A 25,216-nucleotide genomic window follows, 5' to 3' on the forward strand; every position below is an offset into this window, starting at 1 on the left:
CCCTGACTATGTTCATAATAAACTGTGGCCTCATGCAACCTGGTAGTGATTCTTCTACAGCTCAATAATTCATTTCTAGATGCCAGCAGGGAATTTTAATCATATATGAAGGACCTGGATGGCTGCTCAAAGAAGTCCATGATGTGAATCATGTTATACAAGGAACAGTTGAAGAAGGGGGTATGTTCAATTGGAAGAAGTGTAAGGGCAAAATGATAGCTGATTTTTCCATTGTTGAAGGAGAATATGGAAGCTATGGCTCCACAGTGTCTCCAGAGGAAGAATGGGACACTGGGATGAAAAAAGTCACAGGCAGCCAGACTTTAACTATGGGAGGAAGATCTGTCTATTCACCAGAAGTGTTTAAGTCACTATTGATGTTCAATTGGAGACAGAATTAATTTCTCCTTCAGTTACTTTCTTATAATATTAAATTTTTATAGCTTTGATATTATAGTCATGCATTTTTAATTTTTGTCCATCACTATCAACTGAATCATAAACATCTTGTTTAAACTTCTTATCAATCATACAAAATAGTGTCTGAAAACAATATCAGCAAGAAGTGAAAGAAGGGATAAAAGAAGGAGTTTCAAAGAATTATCATCAGGAAGATATTCTAAAGTGGAGAGAGAAAGATAAAATGGAAATACAAATGCAAAGTCTTCTTAGATATTGTCAAGCTCAGAAATAATAATTTAATTTATATGAGTGAATGAGTCTGAAAATCCTAAACAATTTTATCATATAAGTATGGATATTGATAAAATACTGATATTGTCATATCACAACACATGTTGATAATAAGAAAATTTGCATGGCACACTAGAGGAAACTAACCAGAGACTATTGGCTCCATCACTCTCATGGCCCCAAGTCATAGCCAACTGCTTCATTGTTCCATCTTGAAAGATGTGCCAAAAACCAAAGATCATCATGCATTTGAGGAAAACTACATTATAAAACAGAAAAACAAATATTGAATGAGAGATAAGTAATAAAATATCGATAAGAACACCTAAACCACTTCCCCCAACATCTATGAAAATTCAAGTTACAATTATATCTAAAATAAAATTATATCTATTAGAAAAATTGAATAATTAGAGATTAAGTGCTTATGTGTAATATTTGAAGACATGTTAATGGAAAAAAAGAAGCATATTCTAAGGAAATAGAACAAAACCTCAGAGTTTTATATATCCCCTTTGAGTTTTTATATATATATTATATATATTATATATATATAATATATAATATATATATAAACTCTTTGAGGTTTTGTTCTATTTATATATCCCCTTTGAGTTTTTATATATCCCCTTTGAGTTTTTACATATATATTATATATATAAACTCTTTGAGGTTTTGTTCTATTTCTTTATTATTTTTCCTCATATATATATGAGGAAAATTAATAAAAGGAAAAATAATAAAAATAAAAAAGCACAAAGAGAATCTGAGAATAAGAATTCCAGAAAAAGGATAGAAGAGCAAAATTTATCATTTCACACATCTAAGCATACAAGTTACAGATTACCAGTTTCACCCAGTGAATATGCATGGTAATGAATGAAAAAAACCGTACTTCATTTTAACTATTAGAATACCAAAGATGAAGAAAGTTTTTCCAAAATTTCAGAGGGAAGGAAGAAAATTTTTACAAAATCAGAACACAAGAAGTAAGAAACAAATGGAACAAGGCACTTTAAATAGAGAATCAAAGTGGCATTAGACTTCCAGAGAGAAACATGAAAGCACAGTTGCTAGAAGTAAATGGAGCAATGAATTTTATGTTACAAACAAAAATGGTGCTGAACCAAAAATTTTATTTTCAGTTAAATGACCAACATATTCCAAGAACAAATTCAAGGAAGTTCACATACAATATACCACCCAAATATATTTGGAAGATATACTAGGGTCTTCTTTTCAGAATAAGGAACTAAAGCAAGCAGGAATTACAGGTGACATGAAGAGAACAGAGGTACCCATCTAATAAAGCAGTGACGGAAAGAAGGTGCATGGAGAACTGGTGTGGGAACTACTTAAAAAAAATGAGATTTAATAATATACTGATACCACTGAGTCTTTGGAAAGCACTGATGATATAGTAGAGACAAATAGGGTGCAAGCAAGAAACATAATTAAAGCTCTATAAAAACAAAATATGCATAAAAAGTGAATATCCTAAACTGGCAAAGGATTACTCCTTTAAGTCCTATGAAGCTATTTTTTGGCAAACTCATATAAATCAATGCACAAGTGCAACTCAAATTCATGATAGGAAAATATAAAATTATATTATCTGGGTTATGGGCTCAGATTTGCTATCTACAAATTGTGTTTGACAGTATATGGTGAGCTTGCATGAATCCTTTATTGAAAGAGTGAACCATTTTGAAGCTAAAGGGTGATGCTATCAGCTACCCAATTCAACAGGCATATAACCATTTTTCTGTAAACTAAGGGGTGAGTGGCACAGTAATTGAGAACAGCGGCTCTGGAATTAGCTCTACAGTACAATAAGCTAAATCTAAAGTTGTACAACCTTGGGGAAATTACATATAGCCTCATTTGCCTTAGTTTCCTCACCTGTAAAATATAGATAACAGTTACTTTCTCGTAGTGTTGTGAGAATTAAATTTGTTAAAACAAGGAATGTGCTTAACAGGGCCTTTTGGCCAGGCGTGGTGGCTCATGTCTGTAATCCCAGCACTTTGGGAGGCAGATGGATCACCTGAGGTCAGGAGTTCCAGATCAGCCTGACCAACACAGAGAAACCCCGTCTCCACTAAAAATACAAAAAATAGCTGGGCATGGTGGTGCATGCCTTTAATCCCAGCTAACTCGGGAGGCTGAGGCAGGAGAATCGTTTGAACCCGGGAGGCAGAGGTTGTGGTGAGCTGAAATCATGCCATTGCACTCCAGCCTGAGCAACAAGAGTGAAACTCCATCTCAAAAAACAAACAAACAAAAAACAGGGCCTTTTATAATAAGTTATTACCCCATACTGTAATTTCAAAAATTAAGTGAATATATTTAAAAAGGGAAAACATAGAATGTTGTCTAATACATCACTTTTTTTTAACTAAACAAATTTTTATTACACAAAGGTTGTCACGTAATTGGATATTTCTCTACTTTGTACACAATTATTCTCACTCTCCACAGAAAGGCTGCTTAACTTCTCATCTGGTGGTGGCAAGCACTAAAATCCTGATTTTAACAGAATAGTAATAAAAATGCTTCAGTGATTTAAGTTGAAAGCAGTACATTGGTACATGGCTCTTGTACCCAGTGTCAGGAATATTTTTTATTCAAAAATACAAAATAAATTATCTGTAGTCATGGACAATGACAGCAGTAAACCATTATGTATTTTGTCAGCTGAAACCAGTAACTGATGGTTATAGTGATTTTCAGACAGCCTTTTTCTTCATTTTCTCCAACTGACTTCTCTGAAGTTATTGGTGAGGAACACTGCCTTGGGCTTCCTGTCACAGTTCATTAATAAAGGTAAAGCACTAGTCTAGGAGTTAGAACATGCCACCTCCCATACCGCCTCCCAATCCACCCATTGCACCCATTCCAGGGTCCTTCTCTTCTTTAGGAATTTCTGTGACTACAACTTCTGCTGTAGTTAACAGAGAGGCCACACCAGCAGCATCCAATAAAGCAGTTCTCACAACCTTTGTTGGGTCAATAATTCCTTTTTCCACCATATTCACAAAATCTCCAACCATAGCATCATAACCAACTTCTGAGGCAATTTGCATTATTTTCTCAGCTATCAAAGATCCTTCAACACCTGCATTTTTAGCAGTGGTCATTGCTGGAATTTTGAGTGTTCTTTTAATAATTTCTATACCAGTTTTTTGATCTTCATTAGCTGGAGTCAATGAGTCCAAGGCTGGAATGCATCGAAGCAGGGCACAACCCCCTCCCAAAACAATGCCTTCTTCAACAGCAGCTCTTGTAGCATTAAGGGCATCTGTAACTCTTTCTTTTCATTCACTTCAACATCACTTGTCCCACCAACCTTCAGCACAGCTAGACCATCTGAAAGTTTTGCCAGCCGTTCATTCAGTTTTTCCCTTTTCATATTCACTAGTTGTGACATCTAACTGCTCAATGATTTCTTGAATACGTTTTTCAATTTGAGCCTTGTCACCTTTTCCCTTTAAGAGCATGGCATCATCTTTGGTCACAATGACCTCTCCAACTTTTCCTAAGTCATGAGGCTGAATGTCTTCAAGATTCAGGGTCAACCCCTCTTCTCCAAACACTGCACCACCAGTAGCAATAGCCATATATTTAGGCTGGTTCTTTCTATTGTCACCAAACCCTGGAGCCTTGACTGCCACAACCTGAAGACCAACCTTTAGCCTATTCAAGACGAGTGTACTTAGAGCTTCTCCATCAACATCTTCAGCAATTATGACCAAAGGCTTACGGTGAGCATTGGCAATTTCAAGAGCAGGTACGATGGACTGGACATGAGAAATTTTCTTTTCACTCAACAGAACATAGGCATCCTGGAATTCACGTTTCTGACATTTTGATGTATTAATAAAGTATGGAGAAATATAATTTCAATCAAACTTCGTGCCTTCAATAATTTCTAATTCATCATTCAGTGTTTTTCCATCCTTTACTGTGATGACACCCTTTCTTCCAACCTTTTTCATTGCATCAGAGATGATATTGCCAATTTCTTTGTCTCCATTTGCAGAAATCGTAGCAACCTGTGCAATTTCTTCAGGGGTGGTCACAGGTTTAGACTGCTTTTTAAGTTCAGCAATTACAGCATCAACAGCTAACATCACACCTCTCGTGATTTCCACTGGATTAGCACCTTTGCTAATCTTCTCAAAGCCTTCCTTGGCTATAGAGCGTGCCAGTACAGTAGCAGTGGTAGTACCATCCCCAGCTTCTTCATTTGTGTTATTGGCAACATCTTGAACAAGTTTAGCTCCAATGTTTTTATATTTATCCTTTAAGTCAATTGACTTTGCAACAGTCACACCATCGTTTGTTACTTTGGGACTTCCCCATCTCTGCTCAATAATCACTGTTTTCCCTTTGGCCCCATTGTAACGGCCACAGCATCGGCTAAAAGGTCTACACCTTGAATCATTAAGGCTCGGGCATCTGCACCAAATTTTACATCTTTGGCATAAGCCCGAGTGAGATGCGCAGCCAGTACCCTGGACACCGGTCTCATCTGGCGAAAGACTGTGGGTAACCGAAGCATTTCTGCGGGGCGGTGGCAGGGCGTGCGCGCGGCGAGACAGGTCGTCGGCGGCGAGGGACAGAGTGCTAATATATCACTTTTTCAAAGCAAATAAATGTGATAGTTATACTATAAATGGAACATACAGACATCTGCCAAATTATGAGAGCAATACAGCCAATTTATGTCTGGTTCAAATAGCCTGTTTTTTTCTGCTTAAAAATTCAATTTGAAATACTGATAAAGTAATAAAAATACGTCTTTTTGTTAATTTCCATGATCACTTTACGTCATCCTCTGTGTGTGGCTGTGCATGTGGCAATAAACAAATTAAATATATGTCACAAACATTTGGACATGAGAATAAATTCAGATAAGATGTGGTTTCCCGTAATGGGAGAATCATCATGATGCATCAGTGCTTAATTTATAATGGCTTGATTATATTTATAATATATTTGTACATTATAAATACATTTATAATGTACTTGAGTGCAAAATAACAAAGGAATCCACTGACAATAACTGTCTGAAGCTAAAATGGTAATACTGAAACCTGAACATTGGTTCTAATTAAATACTGGCAATATTGTTTGATATATCTTTACAAACATTGCTTTGTAATCTAGTTTTCGTTTTAGTAAAACACTTATTATTTATCTTGAATTTCAAATCAATACATCATAAACTATCAAAATGCATCTACATTCACAGCCTGGATATTAGACTGATTTCTTCTCACTTTTGCTGAGTGTCAACATATGAATTACAATGGTGCTAGATTTTTAAATGATATTAATAGGAACAAAAGAAAAAAGATCCATGATTCAATACATATTATGCATATTTGATCTTAGGTGTGTGTAGCTACTGTGGAAAATTCCTTGCATACTTTTTAAGTATTCAGGTAATTTGAAATTATATATGCAGATCCATTAGTAACCATTTTGTATCAGAGAAACTAATATATAAAAATAATATGAAGTTTAACAAAATAGACTATTTTGTTACTTAATTAAACAAAAATGAGTAGTGTATTTCTAGAAAGCTCAATTCCAAATTTTAAAAAAATGAAAAAAATATGTTGTACCAAGAATGGCCAAACAAACAAAATAAAACAGCTTAGTTATTTTATGAAGAACTTCTGTGTTCCCTGGAGGTGGACTAGGGTAGTGGCTGTGAGCAATGGCTTTGGCGTCATCTGCTTGAGTTTGCCCCAGCTCCACCACTTACTAAAAGTCAAGACTCCGGACAACCTGCTTCATCATCTAGGTGTAGTTTTGCATTTTTAGAAATGATGCAAATAATAGAAAATAGGATAGGTTTAAGCATTAAATATAAGAATGCATATAAAATGTTTTACACAATGTTTGACACATTGTAATAGCTCCATAAATATTGTTAAGCTCCTTTCCTGTTTTAGGAAAGAAGAGAGAGTTGCAAATGAGAAGTATTTTCTGAGTTTCCCAAAAGAAATCATATAAAATATAAAATATAAAATATGATCACATAAAATATGATTAAGTGGTCACTTAATAGATGGCTTATAAATAAAAAACTAAGATTTTATTTTTCTTTCCGAGGGGTAGCTAAAGAAGTGCCCTGGCATTAAATATATAACTTTAGAGACAGCCACTAGAAACACAGGTGAAGTTTCCTATGTTTTTGTACTCTGGAAATGATGGATGATTCAACTCTGCACTTGAGTGCAAAATCCCACTCTTCAGAACAAGAAATGGATAAACCCTGACTCCATGAAACTTTCTCTGTCACGATCAAAAATACTGAGAGCTGGGGTGCACTGGAACTCTACTTTCTATTACTTAGACTTCATAATGAGTGAATGCCTGTGGATAAACAAATGTTAGGGCAAAAGAAAAGGAAGGAAGGAAGGAAGGAAGGGAGGGAGGGAGGGAGGGGAAAAGAAAAAGAAGAAAGAAGGAAGGAAGGAAGGGAGGGAGGGAGGGAGGGGAAAAGAAAAGAAAGAAGGAAGGAAGGAAGGAAGGAAGGAAGGAAGGAAGGAAGGAAGGAAGGAAGGAAAAGCATTGCATATAGAGCAACCCAGTGCTGGGATGATCCCCATCTACAGACAAGAGCTTAGTGCCCTAACATCACAGTCTAGAAGAAAGATATAAGCATGACTACAGTAGAAGGAAACTAACCGATTCTATAGAAAAGATAACACTGATAGCAACAGTGTTGACGGAAGGGTAAGGTAGTTGGAAGGAAATATAACTTTGTTTGAGCCATAGGTACTCAGCAGGGTACGATTCAGGGAATGAACAAAACTGCTATTCGAACTTCCAAGTCGGTGCACCCTCTACCTGAATGTGGCCCCATATAAAAAGTAAGATGATAACTATAAAAAGTAAGACGATAACTCGGAACTGACCCTGACTCCCAGCAAGCATTCTGGACTCCAGATTGCCAGGTGGACTTTTGGGGCCAGCTGCTAAATTAGTATGAGCAAGGACATCAGAACTATCTTTTTACAGCTTCTTTCTTAAGACCACTCATTTATAATTTGTAATTGTACCAGGCAAAATTGCCATTCTTTAAGTTTCCAATCTACCTGTTAGATCAACTATTAATCAAATCCATGACTTTAATATTCCAAATCCTCTTGTGATCCTGAAGAATTCATTCTTGGTGTCGACCGCTTTTCATTAGGTTTCCTTTCCATCTCTTTGGCTGGGTCATAAAATAAATTCATGGGTAATCTGATCTAGCTATAATTCACTCTCCCTTAAACTTTTAATCTCTTTTTATTTTTTAATCCGCACTATACGTTACCCCTGGCTTACAAGTTGAAAGCTTTAAAAAATACTATACATAAAAAATTCCACATAATGATATATTGACCAAAATGTTTTTAAAAATACTTTTAGTATAATGAGAGAAGCCTCATGATACATAAGGGAATAATAGCTTAATTGATTAAGAGCCATAGCTTTCACTTAGAAATAATAGCATAGTTAATTCAACTTTTGTCATCAAATACACACTTTAAAATAGCGTCAAATATATTTCACTGCTATAAGTAACGAAAATGTCTTCCGGATATCTGCATCTATTGTGGAGGTACTAGGTTAAGTTCAGTGTTCTCTGTAGTATGCATCAAAATTATACTTTAGTGATAGAATGGCTCTTATCTTGTCTTTCTTTTAATGTGCTACTTAAAAAGTTGGTTAATAAATAAACTGTTATCCTATGAAATAGTAATAACATATATATTGTAATTTGTTTTTAGTGAGCTTTGAAACTGCTGTCCAACTTTTAAAGTTTTTTTCTTTTATAGTGTGAATATGCAAATCATCATGAGAATGATTACAATACTGTAACTCCTTCAAATGCAAATCATACGAGCCACTCTTGAGAGAGAACCATATGAAGTAAAAATTTGATAGCATGTGAAAGGAAAATGGAAAAATCCATCAAAGTTTAATTTCAGCAACTCTCAATACAGTTAGTCTTTTTGGGTAGAGTATCAACATAGATATTTTTCTCTTTTTTTCTTTTTTCCTCCCTCCTTTTCTTTTCTTTCTTTCTTTTCTTTCTCTCTTTCTCTTTCTTTTCATCTTTCAACAGGGTCTCTTACTGTTACAATACATCCAAGCTGTATTGTAGAAGATGGAGTGCCATGGCAGAATCTCAGCACTGCAAACTTTGCCTCTCATTCTCCAGTGACCCTCCCACCTCATCTTCCCAAGTAGCTGGGACCACAGGCCGTGCCACCATGCGTGGCTAATTTTTTTTTTTTTTTTTTTTTTTTTTGTATTTTTGGTAGAGACAGTGTTGTGCCATGTTGTCCTGGCTGGTCTGCAACTCCTAGGCTCAAGTGATCCACCTTCCTTAGCCTCCCAAACTGCTAGGATTACAGGTGTGAGACACTGTGACTAGTGGGTATTGTTCAAACCTCCCATTTTATAGATGAAGAAACTGATCTAACTGATAAACATATTGGAATAATTTGGATCAGAAGGCATATGAAATATAATAAAGTTTAATTTTCATTTAGCTACAGTAAACTTCTGCTTTGAGTAATTGCATTACAACGAATCTTGCAAAACAAGTGGGCTTCCAAGTCTTTTAGTTTTGTCACAATTACTAACCCAAATCCCACCCTAAATTACTGCAGCATTTAACCATGGCAACACAGAAGAAACAAAACCTTAATAGGAAATCAGAGTCTCATACACAAATAAAGTTTTCTCTATTAGCTAAGAATATTTAAACAATATAATGTGTACAGTTATTACTACTTTGTAGACAGACACTATTTCTATCATTACTTATCTGGATTCATAAGCACTTTTGCAAGTATTGCAAAGTAATGTGGCATCATCATGCCTTTGAGTTTATGAAATAATCAATATTCAAGGTCACTTGCCTTCAGATAATATGAACTGCTATAATAAGTTCTAGACTTTCTTTTAATGGATTTTCCACACATGATATCCATTTTTCTAATGGGTATCAATGCAGTCCTTCCTTTTATGAAAGCTCATGCTCTATCTGGTAATGGAAAGTAGAATTGTACACTCTTCTGTAGACTTAGCATGGCTTGAGGTGTCAGGATTGCCAAAATGCTAGTAATTGGTTTATAGAATTCTTTTGTCACAGCTCTTAAGAGTTCTCTAGACCTTTTTCATTTTAAGCTGCTTCATTGATTTCTGTAACAGACAGCAAAGCAGTGTCATCACTGCCATAACTATTGATGGGATATTGATATTGTAACTATTGACATTGAGCCTTGTGGCTGAATCAAGAGATCCAAAGGCTTGATTGAAAACTTCTAACATCAGCTGATCAAAAGCATTTTCTTAGCCAGACTTATTTGTTCCTTTATTAACTTACACAATAGACATGTATTAAGTACCTATTATATACCAAGCTCCGTTTTAGGTTCTGAGATTTCATAAATAAATAAATAAAGTAGTAATACTCTCTAGATGTTAACTTACAGACTTGTGGAAGAGACAGTGGAAAATGAGACAGGAAACAAGACACTCTGAGCATATGGAAATGGGTTTTTAGAAGTTCAGCTATTGAGGCCAGTTTTTAAAATGGAATGAAGTTTACCTGAGTGAAAAAGAACACTCACTTCTTTTTTTTTTCTTTTTTACAGAATCTCACTCTGTCACCCAGGCTGGAGTGCAGTGGTACAATCTAGGCTCACTGCAACCTTCTCTTCCTGGGTTCAAGCAATTCTCATCCCTCAGTCTCCCAAATAGCTGGGACTATAGGCACGTGCCACTATGCCTGACTAATTTTTGTATTTTTAGCAGAGGTGGCGTTTTGCCATGTTGGCCAGGCTGTTCTCGAACTCCTGGTCTCCAAATGATCCACCCTCTTAGGCCTCCCAAAATGCTGGGATTACAGGTGTGAGCCACTGGTGGCATGCAGCCTGAAAAAGAACATTTCTGATTTTGACAACAGCATGTATAAAGGGCATAATATGAAGTAGCCCTGAATCTTAGGGAACTATATTGTATTGAGGCAATATAAAGTAGACAGGGAAGAGACAAAGATAAGCCTAGAAATGCAGAGAGGCACATTTGTGAAGAGCGTTGGAGATAGTGCTGAGGACAAAATTAAATTTACATTTTTGAAAGACAAATGTGGCTGAAGCAATCAGGTGGATTGCAGGTTAAGACAAGCAACATTTGGACTATTAAATATCATAACACTATAACCTAGGTGAGAAATAGTAAACATTTCAAATAAAAGTAGTGGCAGAATGCATAAGGAAAGTATTGTAGCAATGTTTAGTTAATGAAAGAGACTACACCAGATGTAAACAATAAGTGCTAAATAAAAGTTTAAAATGTCCTCGAGATTTATCTTGGTCTAGTTAAGAGGCAGTTCTGCTATTGAAGCAACTAGAAAATATAAATGATGGTCAGGATTTAGTCACTGGTACATAGGGGCTAATATGTACAAGATTGTAGAGTTAGGCATTCAGAATGAGAGACAAAATCAGGGTATATGGGCAGGGAGAGGAAAAGGAGTCTGTAAAGAATGCTAAGTAGTTATCAGAGACTCAGGGGGAGAGTCAAGAGTAAATGATGTTGAAGAAACCATAAAAAGAGACAACTTGAAGAAAGAGATTTGGCTCAACCATTAAAATGCCCACAAAGGGCCGGGTATGGTGGCTCACGCCTATATTCCCAGCACTTTGGGAGGCCGAGGCAGGTGGAATATGAGGTCAAGAGATGGAGACCATCCTGGTCAACATGGTGAAACCCTGTCTCTACTAAAAATACAAAAATTAGCTGGGCATGGTGGCATGTACCTGTAGTCCCAGCTACTTGGGAGGCTGAGGCAGGAGAATCGCTTGAGCCCAGGAGGCAGAGGTTGTGGTGAACCGAGATCGTGCCACTGCACTCCAGCATGGAGACAGAGCGAGACTCCGTTTCAAAAAAAAAAAAAAAAAAAATGCCCACAAAGAAGAAAGGTAAACATAAGAAACACCATTCTCTCTTAGGAGAAAAGATCAGTTAATCAGAAGCAGTAATAAGCTGAAGGAATGAAGTTTTGAGTCCAGAATGCTCCAATTATAGTACTAGGCTCAGGGGAAAGCAAGATTTCAATTAAGGTAAATTGCTGAAGGAAGCATTCTGCAGAAGAGTGACAATGAGTGAAGTTTGTGTCCGGTACTTCCAGAAGTGGAATGCACTGTGGAAAGCAATTTGGGAGCCAGCACTAGTGGAAGAAACCAGAAGATGTAATTTACATGTATTGTTAAATTTAATCTTTGTTAACCTGTTTGTGAAATTCAGTTACAAATTTCCAATTCTTAGATAAGAGGCTGAAAATTGTTACCCAAAAATTAAGTGGCAGAGCTCTAACGTTTTTTGGACAGAGAGCAAAAGACATTCCCTAGAGAAGAGGTTTACAGAAGCAGGGTGGTTAAATTTTAGAATGAAAAAAGGAGAAGGATATTAATCTCAAAGTTCAGACTACATAAAGTAATTGGCACTTCTTGGAAAGTTTTGGACAGAGCAATGGTATATTCAAAACCCTGTAACCAAAAGATTAATCTTAATTTTGGGGAGAGTTCAGATATGATTCTGTTTCAAATTGTACAACAAATCACTGGAAGTAGGGAACTCTACCCATTCACTACAAAGTTGAAGAATTTAAACCATCATTTTGATGAGGTTTCACTAAGTGCCAGTTATTATGCTAAGAAATTTATATGCATTTTCACATGAATTAATGCATAAATAAGTTCCATGAGGTTCCCACTCTCTGTACTCCCATTTTATATTTCAAATAACAGAGGTTTATTTAGAGTGTTTAACTGACTTGCCAAAATCTTGTTTATTTGGAAGTAACAGAAAATTCTAATGCAACTCAAAGTATAACATAGCACACAAAATCTTTTAGAAATCGCCACACTGTCTTCCACAATGGTTAACTAATTTACATTCCCACCAACGGTGTAAAAGCTTTCCTATTTCTCTGCAATCTCGACAGGATCTGTTGTTTCTTGATTATTTAATAATCGCCATTCTGACTGGTGTGAGATGCTATCTCATTGTGTTTTTGTTACCGGGGGTGCCTGTTCTTAGAGCTCCCAAGATGGTGGCAGGCCACTTCCAAGATGGCAGCAAGCCTTTTGTTCTCTGACCTGGGGTTCTTGGTCTCACAGATTCCAAGCAATGGAACCTTGGGCCATGTGGTGAGTGTTACAGTTCTATTAGGAGGAACCTCAGGCACTTAGCCCACGCAGCAACAATGGCAGGTCTCTAGCCCAATTGGGAGCAGCAATGGGCACCGCCTGGCTGGATCAGAAGTGCAGTGGACACCCTTCCACCCGGGAGGGGTGGAAATCAACGGCAGGTCTGGGACAGCTGCGAACAGCAGTGGTGGATGGTGAGCAAAGCTCAGCTCCAGCCATAACAAACACGGACCAGAAGAATGTGCAGTTGCAAGATTTAACAGAGTGAAAACAGAGCTCCCATACAATAGGAGGGGGCCAAAAGGGGGTTGTGGCTCCATGCTCAAATGCCTGGGTTTTATATCCCAATCATTGTCCCTCCCCCTGTGCTTTTAGGCAATAGATGATTGGCTATTTCTTTACCTCCTGTTTTTGCCTAATTAGCATTTTAGTGAGCTCTCTACTACCTGATTGGTCGGGTGTGAGCTAAGTTGCAAGCCCCGTGTTTAAAGGTGGATGCGGTCACCTTCCTAGCTAGGCTTAGGAATTCTTAGTTGGCCTAGGAAATCCAGCTAGTCCTGTCTCTCAGTTGTGATTTGCATTTGTCTAATTATCAGTGATGTTGAGCCTTCCTTCATATGTTTGTTGGCTGCACAAATGTTTTCTTTTGAGAAGCGTCTGTTTATGTCCTTTGGCCACTTTTTATTGGGGTTGTTTGTTTTTTCTTGTAAATTTGCTTACGTTCCTTGTAGATTCTGACCCAGCAATCCCATTACTGGGTATATACCCAAAGGAATATAAATCATTCTACTACAAAGATACACACATGCACATGTTCATTGCAGCACTACTCGCAATAGCAAAGACGTGAAATCAACCCAAATGCCCAACAATGATAGACCGGATAAATAAAATGTGGTATACATACACCATGGAATACTATGTAGCCATAAAAGGGAATGAGATCATGTTCTTTGCAGGGACATGGGTGAAGCTGGAAGCTATTATCCTCAGAAAAGTAACTCAGGAGCAGAAAACCAAATACTGCATGTTCTCACTTATAAGTGAGAGTTGAACAGTGAGAACACAGGGATGGGAACAACAAGCATTGGGGCCTGTTGGGGGAGGGTGGGGGAGGGAGAAAATCAGGAAAAATAGCTAATGCATGTCTGGCTTAATACCTAGGTGATGGGTTGATAGGTGCAGCAAGCCACCATGGCACATGTTTACCTCTGTAACAAACCTGCACATCCTGCACATGTACCCCAGAACTTAGAGTAAAATAAAATAAAATTTTTAAAAAATAGCACACAAAAGAGAATTTATGGTCTCAAAGTATCAAAATGCTTGGAGGATGAGCTTCTGGCAGGTTTAGTTGAGACTCTTCTTTATTTTTCTCCCCTGTGATTCTAAAGTTTGTGGCCTCTGGTCTGTGACAATTTTGCCAATTATCCACTGAGATGTTGAAATGGCAATAGCAATTCCAGGCATCTGCACACCATTATCCAAAGAGGGTACAAAGAGAATTTTCTAGAAGTTCCTAGCATATGTCTCTTCTGATTTTGTTGGCTTTATGTAGGTTGCATTTATACTTCTTAAACAAGCATTATTAGCCAGAAAAAAAAGGGGTCAGAATTTGGGTTTGTTGCTTTAGACCTAAGCCAATTGCCTCCATGAGATTCAACATCTAATGTACATGGAGGTATAATGGAGATGGTGATATATTAATATAAATATGAACAGTTCATAGGATTAGGTGGGACTAATTTTTGGAGGATTATCACACTGTCCACTAAAATTACATTATCATTACAGAATTGAAATAACTTGCAAAGATCATATATCTATTTAATTACAGTGTTGATTTTAGAATTTAGTACTTCTAATTGCTACTTTATACACACACATATATACTATATATGCGTATTATAACACACATGTATGTTTTTTCTTTTACTTGAAACTACATAGAGAGATGCAGATAAATGAATAGGAAGAAGATAGATGATAGATAGATAGATAGATAGATAGATAGATAGATAGACAGACAGATAGATAGATAGATAGATGATAGATAGACAGACTGATAGATTTTACTCTTAACATGGCAGAGGCATCTGATCAAATCAAAATAAATAATGTTAGGTATGTAGAGAGCGCATTAAATTCTAATTAGTCAAAGTAACTGGCCCTTAACACCTTGGCCAAATACATTTGCATCAAAAGTGATTTATTTACCCTATAATAATATGATGCTACACAGAAAAAATACAAAGCTTACTGAATTATCGCTGAGAGCCCCTGTGTGAGTATATTCCAAACTCAGACATTTCATCATTATTTCTATGGAATTTCCTAACAGCATCTATGAAAATAATTTCAAATGACATTAGGTATAAAGAAGGCAACACTGTAAGTTGGAGTTCAATGTGTGTCACTGGACGCAGGCATTAGCATTTGTATTGATATTCATGGTACTATAGAATTCTTGGCACACAGTTGAGAGATAAAGTGCTCATAAAAATGGATTCACTTATCCATCAAAGTAGGTCTGAATCACAAGGTGTAAATATGTATAGTCTAAAATATTTAGGACAGATCTAAGAGGAAGGTTTTATAACCTTAGAGTGCTTCTGGGGCCTTGGACTGAATACCAAATCATAAGTCGCTGTCACAGCATTAGATGTGCTGGGGCTACTCAAGGCCCACAGTGAGCAAGGTCAGGGTGTTAGGCAGAGAAAAGCCAAATTGGCTGCTCTGATCTTAGAAGTACAATTCAAGGAGGCATCATTTCTACTCTGGGGGATTTTTATGACATGTCTTTTCTAGTCCATCTTAAATGTTTTCATTATTTCATGAAGACTTAATAAATGTATAATTCTTTTCCCTTGGGTCTCTAATAAAGTGATCCAATATTATTATAATCTACTTGTTTGCATTTTAATATAATTTAAATATATATTCAAAACCTCCCTTTTCTAATACACAGAAGATAAATTCCAGATCAGTATTTGAATATTCAGGGGTGAGATTTGAGGATAGGAGTCTTGCGAGTGTCACACTTTTGGAAGTGATACCCTACGCGTGGTGCAGGAGAACAGAGAGTGAGTATTTAGGTATTTGTTTTATTTTATTTTATATTTTATTTTATTTTATTTTATTTTATTTTATTTTATTTTATTTTATTTTATATTTTTGAGATGGAGTTTCGCTCTTGTCGCCTAGGCTGGAGTGCAATGGTGCAATCTAGGCTCATTGCAACCTCCGCCTCCTGGGTTCAAATGATTCTCCTGCCTCCAGAGTAGCTGAGATTACAGGCATGTGCCACCACACCCAGCTAATTTTTTGTATTTTTAGTAGAGAAGGGGTTTCTCCATGTTGGTCAGGCTAGTCACGAACTTTTGACCTCAAGTGATCCACCCGCCTCGGCCTCCAAAGTGCTGGGATTACAGGCGTGAGCCACTGTGCCCAATGGTGTTTGTTTTATTTTACATACCCTAGAATAGCAGTACTACATGGCAAACTCTATTATAATGTCTTTATATGTAAATATTAACACATTTAATACCACTAGAAAATTGATGCTATGTTTTTTCACCTTTTCTGCAAATGCAGGAATTAAAGCAAAGATAAATTTCCTTGAGACCACACAATTGTTTAATGGCTAATCTGGGATTCGAAAGTTAGGCCACGGAGACAAAGATTATAATCACAATGTCAAGCTATGCAGCCTCTCCTAATTGATGAGTTCTCTAGGAGAATTCTTAGCCCTCGCTATTCCAGACTCATCTTCAGAAATTCAGAAAAAAATTCTGTTACCTGTCACACTGAAGAACAATTAAATTAAACTCTCTGATGAGATCCCAAGAATTGGTGGTGTTAGTCATTCTTGTGCCTGGGAATTGTGGCTCATGCCTGTAATCCCAGCATTTTGGAATGTTGAGGTAGGTAGATTGCTTGAGCCTAGGAGTGTGAAACCAGCCTGAGCAACATGACAAAATTCTGTCTCTACCAAAAGTACAAATATTAGCTTGGTGTGGTAGCATACGCCTATAGTCCCAGCTACTTGGGAGGCTAGGTGGGAGAATTGCTTGAGTTCACCAGGTTGGGGCTGCAGTAGGCTGTGATTATACCCCTGTACCCCAACCTAGGTGACAGAGGGAGACACTATATCGAAAACAAAAACACACTAATTCTTATAAAATACCTTATATGCTGTCCTGGCTGAAGATTAAAGAGGATGGAGAAGCCATTTATAAATGTAAGCAAACACAGAAAGAGGAACCACAGAACAAAGCAGAGCTCATAGTTAAAATCTATTTTGTACTGCTAAAACAAAATACCCAAGACTGGGTAATTTATCATGAACAGAAATCTACTTGACTGACAGTTCTGGAGGCTGAAAAGTCCAGGATTGAATGGCTACATTTGGACAAAGCTTTCTTGCTGTGCTATCCTATGGTGGAAGATGAAACAGCAAGAATGCGCACGCATGTGCAAATCACTTTATTTTCTGCCATTTTAATTCTATCCAGGCCCCCAGCTAATTGGATGGTCCCTGCCCTCATTGAGGATGGATCTTCCCCACTCAGTCCACTGACTCACATGCAAATCTCCTCTGGAAACACCCTCACAGACACACACAGAAGTAGTGCTTTCCCAATTCTCTAGGTGTGTTAGACCATTTTCATGCCGTTGATAAAGACATACCCAAGACTCAGCAATTTTCAAAAGAAAGAGGTTTAATTGAACTTACAGTTTCACATAGCTGGGGAAGCTTCACAATCATAGCAAAAGGCAAAGAGGAGCAAGTCACTTCTTACATGGATGCCCGTAGGTGAAGAGAGAATGAGGAAGACGCAAAAGCAGAAACCCCTGATAAAACAAACCATCAGATCTCATGAGACTTATTTACCACCAACAGAACATTATGGGAGAAACTGCCCCCATAATTCAGTTTTCTCCCACCAGCTCCCTCCCACAACACATGGGAATTATGGGAGTACAATTGAAGATAAGATTTGGGTGGGGACACAGAGCCAAACCATACCACTAGGTATTCCTGAATTCAGTCAAGTTGACACCTAAAATTAATCATCACAAGTGCAGCCCTTATTAACTTTGCACCTATATGCATTTCCTTAAGCCATACTTAATCTCCAAATAAAGACAATAGCAAGGTAATAATTCCCCCAATATGATACAAGTATCCTTTGTATAATTAAAAATACTTCAATTCCTTCCCCTGAAGAGGAGATAAAGTCCTTGGGTGATGCTTACCCTTTGCCTAATGTCCCATAACTTAAATGCTATGATATAAAATTAACAATACTTAAAGACTAATATAAAGTCAATATATTTTATATTTGATGATGAAAGAATAAAACATAAAAACAAATATTTCTTAATATATGTATAAATACACATAAACACATTCTAAAGATATAGAAAAAATACTTATGATAATTAGTCTTCATTTCTACAACTAGTCATGTGCTCATAGCTGGCATTTATTAACAGCTTCTTCTACTTCCCGTTCTGTATTCCCATTGCCTTCCACAAGTACGTCAGCTGGTCATGGTTCTTTACAGGAAGGCTCTGGGTCATTCCTAGTCCTACCTAGATTGAAATATTGCAACATGAATTAACTATGACTACTTTAACTGAAATTGTGAATTAGTGGGGCTCAGTTCCACCCTCACCTTGCTACCTTTTGGATGAGAATGTCTTTAAGTACCAATAAGAATGATTTTAACATCACTGGCCTTCAAGTATTGGATCGTAAAATGGAAACATTATGTCAGATGATTCTTAAAATTTATCCCAAGCCTTTATATTATTAGTCTTAATTAAATCAAATAAATAAAAGATGATTATTACATGATACATAAAAAAGCAGAACCAAGCCCTCTGTAGTTATATTATGAAATTAAGCTGGCTTGCCTGGTCTGGGCTTCAGAACCCATATACTCATTGTATAGAAATTCAGAAGACTAAACTATAAAACCCACATAAGTTTATCAAACACAACTAAAGGATAATAGTTTTTAAGGTATATATACCACACATGCACACATAGATATAAACACATTCACACAAAAGAAAACCATTTAAAATAACCACATAAAAATGAAACCAAATAAAAATAAGTTAGTAAATTAACCTTTCAATAGATAGACACAGATATAATACATGATAAACTGGGTTAAGAAAGAGTGCAGCTTGTACACACACACACACACTAGAAGTGACCAAAAACTATATGCTGTTAAAGTTCAAGCATAAAATAAAAAATACATATAATTAGGATATGGGCTGATGAAAATGTTAGAAAATATACCTTGTTGATAGGAATGTAAAGAAGTACAATTTCTGGTAGTCGCCTTGACAATACAGCTCAATGTGTTGAATCTATATGCTTTTCGATCCAGCTATGGCAATGGTAAGAATTTACTAATAGCAGAATTGTTTGTAATAGAGGAAATAAACAAAATCCTCTTAACAAAGTGTCCGCTGAAAGGAAATTGGTTAAAAATTGTGAGATGGATTTTTATCTGCTTTTATAAAATGCCTGTTCAATATATTTAATGAATGAAATAAGGTTCAAGAAATCACACTGGAAAACAACAAAATTTAATCAGAGATGAAAATACTATGTAAATCAAATAGTCATAACAAATTGTAAAGTACTACTCACTTATTACATTCTCACTCAGTATATTTTTATTTTAGTTAAGCTTTCATGTAATTTTAAATTAATGCAATTGCACCATACAATAAGTATAAATAAATTGTGTGCAAGTATACTAAGGTTCTGTTTTGTGTTGGGGAAAAATTAATGTGTAGTTAGTTATATCTCTTTCATGTTAATAAAAACTGAAATACAGGTTAGTGGGTAAGTACACTAGCTAGGTAGAGATAATGAGATAAAAATAAGTCAATGTAGAAAGGGTAGTTAAACCCCACAGGAGTCCTAACAGTGGCTTAAAAAGTCATACATGACCATTTTCTCTGCCACCTCGTCCATCTGATTTTTGATCTGCAGTGAAGGTGGCTCTGATTTTCCTGAGGTTTCCCTCAACACTTCCAGGACCTTTTTCACCCAGAGCTGCCTCTGCATGGAATTAAAACTCACAGAAGCAGTGAGTAGAATGGTGGTGTATTAGGGTTCTCTACAGGGACAGAACTAGTGGATTGATGTATGTATGATTGATGTATGTATGGGGTTTATTAAGGAGTATTGATACACAAGATTGCAAGGTGAAGTCCCACAATCGGCCATCTGCAAGCTGAAGAGCAAGGAAGCCACTTCAAGTCCCAAAACCTCAAACGCAGGGAAGCTAACAGTGCAGCCTTCAATCTGTAACTGAAGGCCTAAGAGCCCCTGACAAACCACTGGTGTATGTCCAAGAGTCCAAAAGCCAAAGAACTTGGAGTCTGATATTTGAAGGCAGGAAGCATCTAGCACAGGAGAAAGATGAGGGCCAGAAGACTCAACAAGTCAGCTCCTTCCACCTTATTCTGACTGCTTTATTCTAGCCACACTGGCAGCTGATTAGATTGTGCCCACCCAGATTGGGAGTGAGTCGGCCTCTCCCAGTCCACTGACTCAAATGTTAATCTCCTTTGGCAACACCCTCACAGACACATCCAGTAAAAATAATTTGCATCCTTCAATCTAATCAAATTGACACTGTATATTAACCATCACAAGTCCACCTCTTGTCAACTCGAACCCATACACATCTTCTGAAGTCATACATAATCTCCAAATAAAGACAATAATAAGGTCATAGTTACACCTAACATAATACAGCTATCCCTCATACAACCCGAAGCACGCTAATCCTTAACCTAAATGCTATTACATAAAGTTAACAACACTTAAATGCTGATATGAAGTCAATAAATCTTGTGTCACATGATAAACTGAAGATATTTTTCTTAGTACAAATGTATACATGCACAAATATATTATTAATAAAATAAAGAGAAAGTATTCATGACAATTACAGTACTCATTTCTGCAATGGGTCACGTGGTCGTGGCTGGTATGGATGATGACCTTCTTCTGCTACCCATTCTGTATTCCCTTTTTCTTCAGCAAGCACCTCAGCAGGTCATGTTTTTTTTTTACTTGGTGGAGCGACCCAAACCTTCATTTCTGAAGAGTCTGGGCCAATTGTATCTGCCTAGATTGGGTGGTTGTAGTTTCCCACTGATGTTAATCACAGGCCATGGTAATACTAAGAGATGCCATAAGAGATTTCCTGTATTCCACACATACTCTTCTTTATCTCCATCGTGGAGTAGTAAACTGATTTCTTCTTGATAATCCAGGTCAATCACCCCAGCCAACACTGTAATTCCCTTCTTAGCCTGTTAACTTAGAGTTAGCAGGAGCCCAAAATGCCCAGGTGGCAATCTTAACATCCAGTTTAATGGAATCATTGTTCTATCTCCTGGTGTCAGCATTTCTCCCTCTGGAACTAAGACCACTAGGCCAGCAGAATGTAATGTTGCAGAAACAGGAAGCAAGAATTTTGCTAGTAGATCACTAGGGGTGATGGTGAGTGGTACCGTGTCCACCCTTTGATTTCTGGACTGGTGAATCCTGGCTATGGGAGAAATGGTACCATATATTGGACACTGACTCAGTGCATATACAGCCTTCTGGAGAACTGATTGGATTGAAGGCAGAACCAGGTGGAGGTAATCAGATCATGGAGGCGGTTTCCCCCATGCTGTTCTCATGATAGTGAATGCATTTTCATGAGATCTGATGGTTTTATAAGGGGCTTTTTCCCCTTTGCTTGGCACTTCTCCTTCCTGCTGCCCTGTGAAGAAGCTGCCTTTCTTCCCGTTCACCTTCCCTCCTGATTGTAAGTTTCCTGAGGGCTTCCCAGCCATACTCAACTATGAGTCAATTAAACCTTTTTTCTTTATAAAGGACCCAGCCTCTGGTATTTCTTCATAGCAGTATGAGAACAGACTAATACAGGTGGTTAGGGGAAACTGAGTGACTAGGGAGATGTTGCTCAAAGTATACATAATTTCAGTTAGACAGGAGAAATAAATTCTGGACATCTAGCACACGGTGACTCCAGCTAATAGCAATATAATGTATTCTTGAAAATTGCTAGGAAAGTAGACTTTAAGTGTTCTGACTACATAAAGGGATACATATATAAGGGAATGCATAAGTTAATTAGCTCAGTTTAGTCATTCCACAATGTATACATATTTCAAAACATGCTCTATACAAGAAATACATACAATATTGTCAAGTAAAGAATAAATAAATTAGGGGGAAAAGGAAAGTGCAAAAAATTATTCAGGTCTCTACATAAATGAGATTTTACAAAATTGCTTTTCCTGATTACCATATAAAATCTCTCACCTCGAATCTGTTTCTCCTCCCATTCTCATTTAGATAGGATATAAGATTTCAGGAGTTGGTCTCTCAATTTTGTTCAAGGTGTTTCCCTAGCACCTTGGACAGTGTGCCTGGCACTTCATATACTCATTAACTTGAGTGGAGTAATTACAAACTATTAAACTGTTCTGTGCATTTGCGTCTGTGTAAATGTATTGTCTGACCATATAAGATATTACATGTATGAATTCTCAAATGTATTGTCTGACCATATAAAATATTATAGATATGAATTCTCAAAGTTGAATCTAAAAAGTGAAACATTATGCTTTTTATTAGTGTTTTCAACATAAATTGGACCAAAAATATTGACTCAAATTTAAGTTAATTCATCTAGGTAATGTATACCTGTTTAATAAGTCTATCAGAATTTTATTATTACATGAATGTTTGCTTGCAAATTACTGAGATCACATTATGTTATGACTATAATTTTACAACATAGAAATAAATTATGCTTTACTAAGTTGTTAATTTCCACATATAGTTTAACATATACATATCTGTATACTAAAATGATATGTTATGAACTAACTTGAATCCTCCTGAAATTCATATGTGGAAGCTCTAACCATGAATGTGACTGTATTGGGAGACAGACCCTTTCAGGAGGTAATTAAGGTTAAATGAAGTCCTAAGGGTGGGTCCTAATCCAATAGAAGTGGTGACCTTATAAAAAAAGGGAGATACACCAGAGAGGAGCTCCTCTCTCTCTCTGTCTCTCTCTCTCTCCCTTTGAGCACAGAGGAAAGGGCATGGGAGAACACAGTGAGAAGCCAGGAAAATAGGTCTCATCAGAAACCCAATTTTTCTGCTCTTTGATCTCAAACTTCTTGTGTCCAAAACTGTGAGAACGTAGACTTCTATTGTTTAAGACACCCAGCCTGTGATATTTTGTTATTGCAGCCTGAGCTGACCAATACAATAACCAAATCAGATCTCATGTGAACTCTAACTCATAGTCATTTAAATGTTAGTGATCACTTATTTAATTGGAGTTTATATCATGTGGGCATCTCCTGATGCCTCTTCATCATAGTTCTGTCATATTCAATGATCAGTTTCTCTGTTCTTTGCTTTATCATAGTTTTATAAATATTTATTCCCTTAGAATGACAGTATAAGATATAGAATTTAGTTATTACTATAAAATAACTTTTAGTGCTGGCTTTGTTACTAAATATACACTAATTTGTTACTGATCAAAACAGTGTTATATGGGAACTTGAAGTGACTTGATACTCTCCATTGAAAATTCTGCACTCTGGCCCTGACCACTTATACAAGAGTGTTTTCTCTATGAGCTGCATTCTCTCTGCAGATATAAACATTTAGAGTGGTTATATTGTCATCCCCTGGATTCAAGTGATAAGAGAATAAATTTCAAGCTCACTGCTACATACAAGACTACTTCAGATTCTGTGCAAATCATTGACTGTATTATTTCCTTGTGGCACATTAAATATGCCCCAACCACAACCTCCTGCTCTTACCTCCTGGGTATTTAGTGTTTAATAGTGTCAGGAACAGCTGGTATGCTATCCAAGCACTGAAAAAGGTAGTCTTCGGGGATTTTCATGCTCCAGGCAATTGACAGAGACTTCTTAATGGAAAGAGTATGAAATCTCTGTCTTTTGCATGAGTTTGGTGACAGTCATCAAGCAGCTGACAAAGAAGCTGCTATCATGGTGTTTAATTGCATTCTTGTAAACACCCAGACAGGCAATCTTTAAGAACTTTTGGAGAATTTACATTGGAATCTGCTCTTTCACTAAAGAAGAATTAACCTATACTGTAATTCAGTGGACAATTACTTTTAATTCTATAGATACAGCTGAAGAAATATGATAGGAATGCAGTTATTCTTGCTATCCAGTGATCCTTTTAAGTAGCACTAAGTGGGGTTGTATGAAAAAATATTTGCAACTTCGATGCATTAATGAAGTATTTTCCATTTCACTCCTTTAAATATTTGAGCTGTAAAAATAATTAACATAAACAATTTAATACAACTATTAGAAGAAAATATTTGTTCAGCATAGTGGAGGTTCATGTAAACACTAAAAACAAAAATGTGAAATTAAAGACAATATGTGTTCATCTTTGTTTTCCCCACTATACATTGCAATACGGTATTAGTTTGGCAAATTTTATTAATGTTTTTCACTAAATATTTCTTATTTCTCAAATATTTTAATTTCTTATTTGTAACTAAGTATAATACTTTCGTTTTCCTCAAATATACCCAACATGTAGAACAATTTATAGTTTTTCAACTGTAATATTTATATCCAGAATTAGGGCAGTAGTGAATATTTGTGGACTTTGCCTATATAACGCATGTATAGTGGAGGGACAGTCAACATCCTGATGAATATTCTGGGGGAAAATACTGTTGGGAAGAGAGGACTTTACTCTCAATGAACTGTTGATTTCTATAGCATTATAGAAAGGTAGTTTTAATGAATCTTTAATACAGGTACCCAGTGCTGCATAGAAATAAACATTGGTCAAATTGCGTTTAATGATACTGATGATATTGATGATGATGATGGTGATGATGATGGATAATATTAGTCTTCACTCCTGACTTCCTAGTAATGTTAATCTACATTCCCTCTAAAAGTTCCCTCTAAAAGTTTCTTTTCTTGGGAAAGGCTGCTGTAATATATTTTTCCTCTGTTAATATAGCCAAGATTCACTCAACCATTTTAAATTGAAAGACCTTGGCATTGAATGTCTACAAAAAGTTATTGTTTCTTACTCTTGTCACAACCCTAACATTTTATTAAAAGAAAATGGTAGAAATGAAAAAGTAATTCATTCTTTTAGCTTCTATAGTAATCTAAGAAGACATGGTTTGCTCCAAATTTGTACT

The 25,216-nt window shown here is 36.5% G+C and overlaps 2 protein-coding genes across 6 annotated transcripts in view; one reads left to right on the plus strand and one right to left on the minus strand.

Annotated features, from left to right (window-relative positions):
• The window catches only part of CDH12 (cadherin 12), a 1,055,333-nt gene that overhangs the window by 929,510 nt on the left and 100,607 nt on the right, over nucleotides 1-25,216 (plus strand). The window lies entirely within an intron of this gene.
• Nucleotides 3,115-5,317, minus strand: LOC129465060 (60 kDa heat shock protein, mitochondrial-like). The gene is given in 4 exon segments (XM_055246748.2): nucleotides 3,115-4,006; nucleotides 4,009-4,096; nucleotides 4,098-5,080; nucleotides 5,083-5,317. Coding segments are annotated over 4 exon segments (1,713 nt in total). The 5' UTR covers nucleotides 5,258-5,317; the 3' UTR covers nucleotides 3,115-3,539.

The sequence above is a fragment of the Symphalangus syndactylus genome, chromosome 16 (assembly GCF_028878055.3).
Source record: "Symphalangus syndactylus isolate Jambi chromosome 16, NHGRI_mSymSyn1-v2.1_pri, whole genome shotgun sequence".
Taxonomy (NCBI): Eukaryota; Metazoa; Chordata; class Mammalia; order Primates; family Hylobatidae; genus Symphalangus; species Symphalangus syndactylus.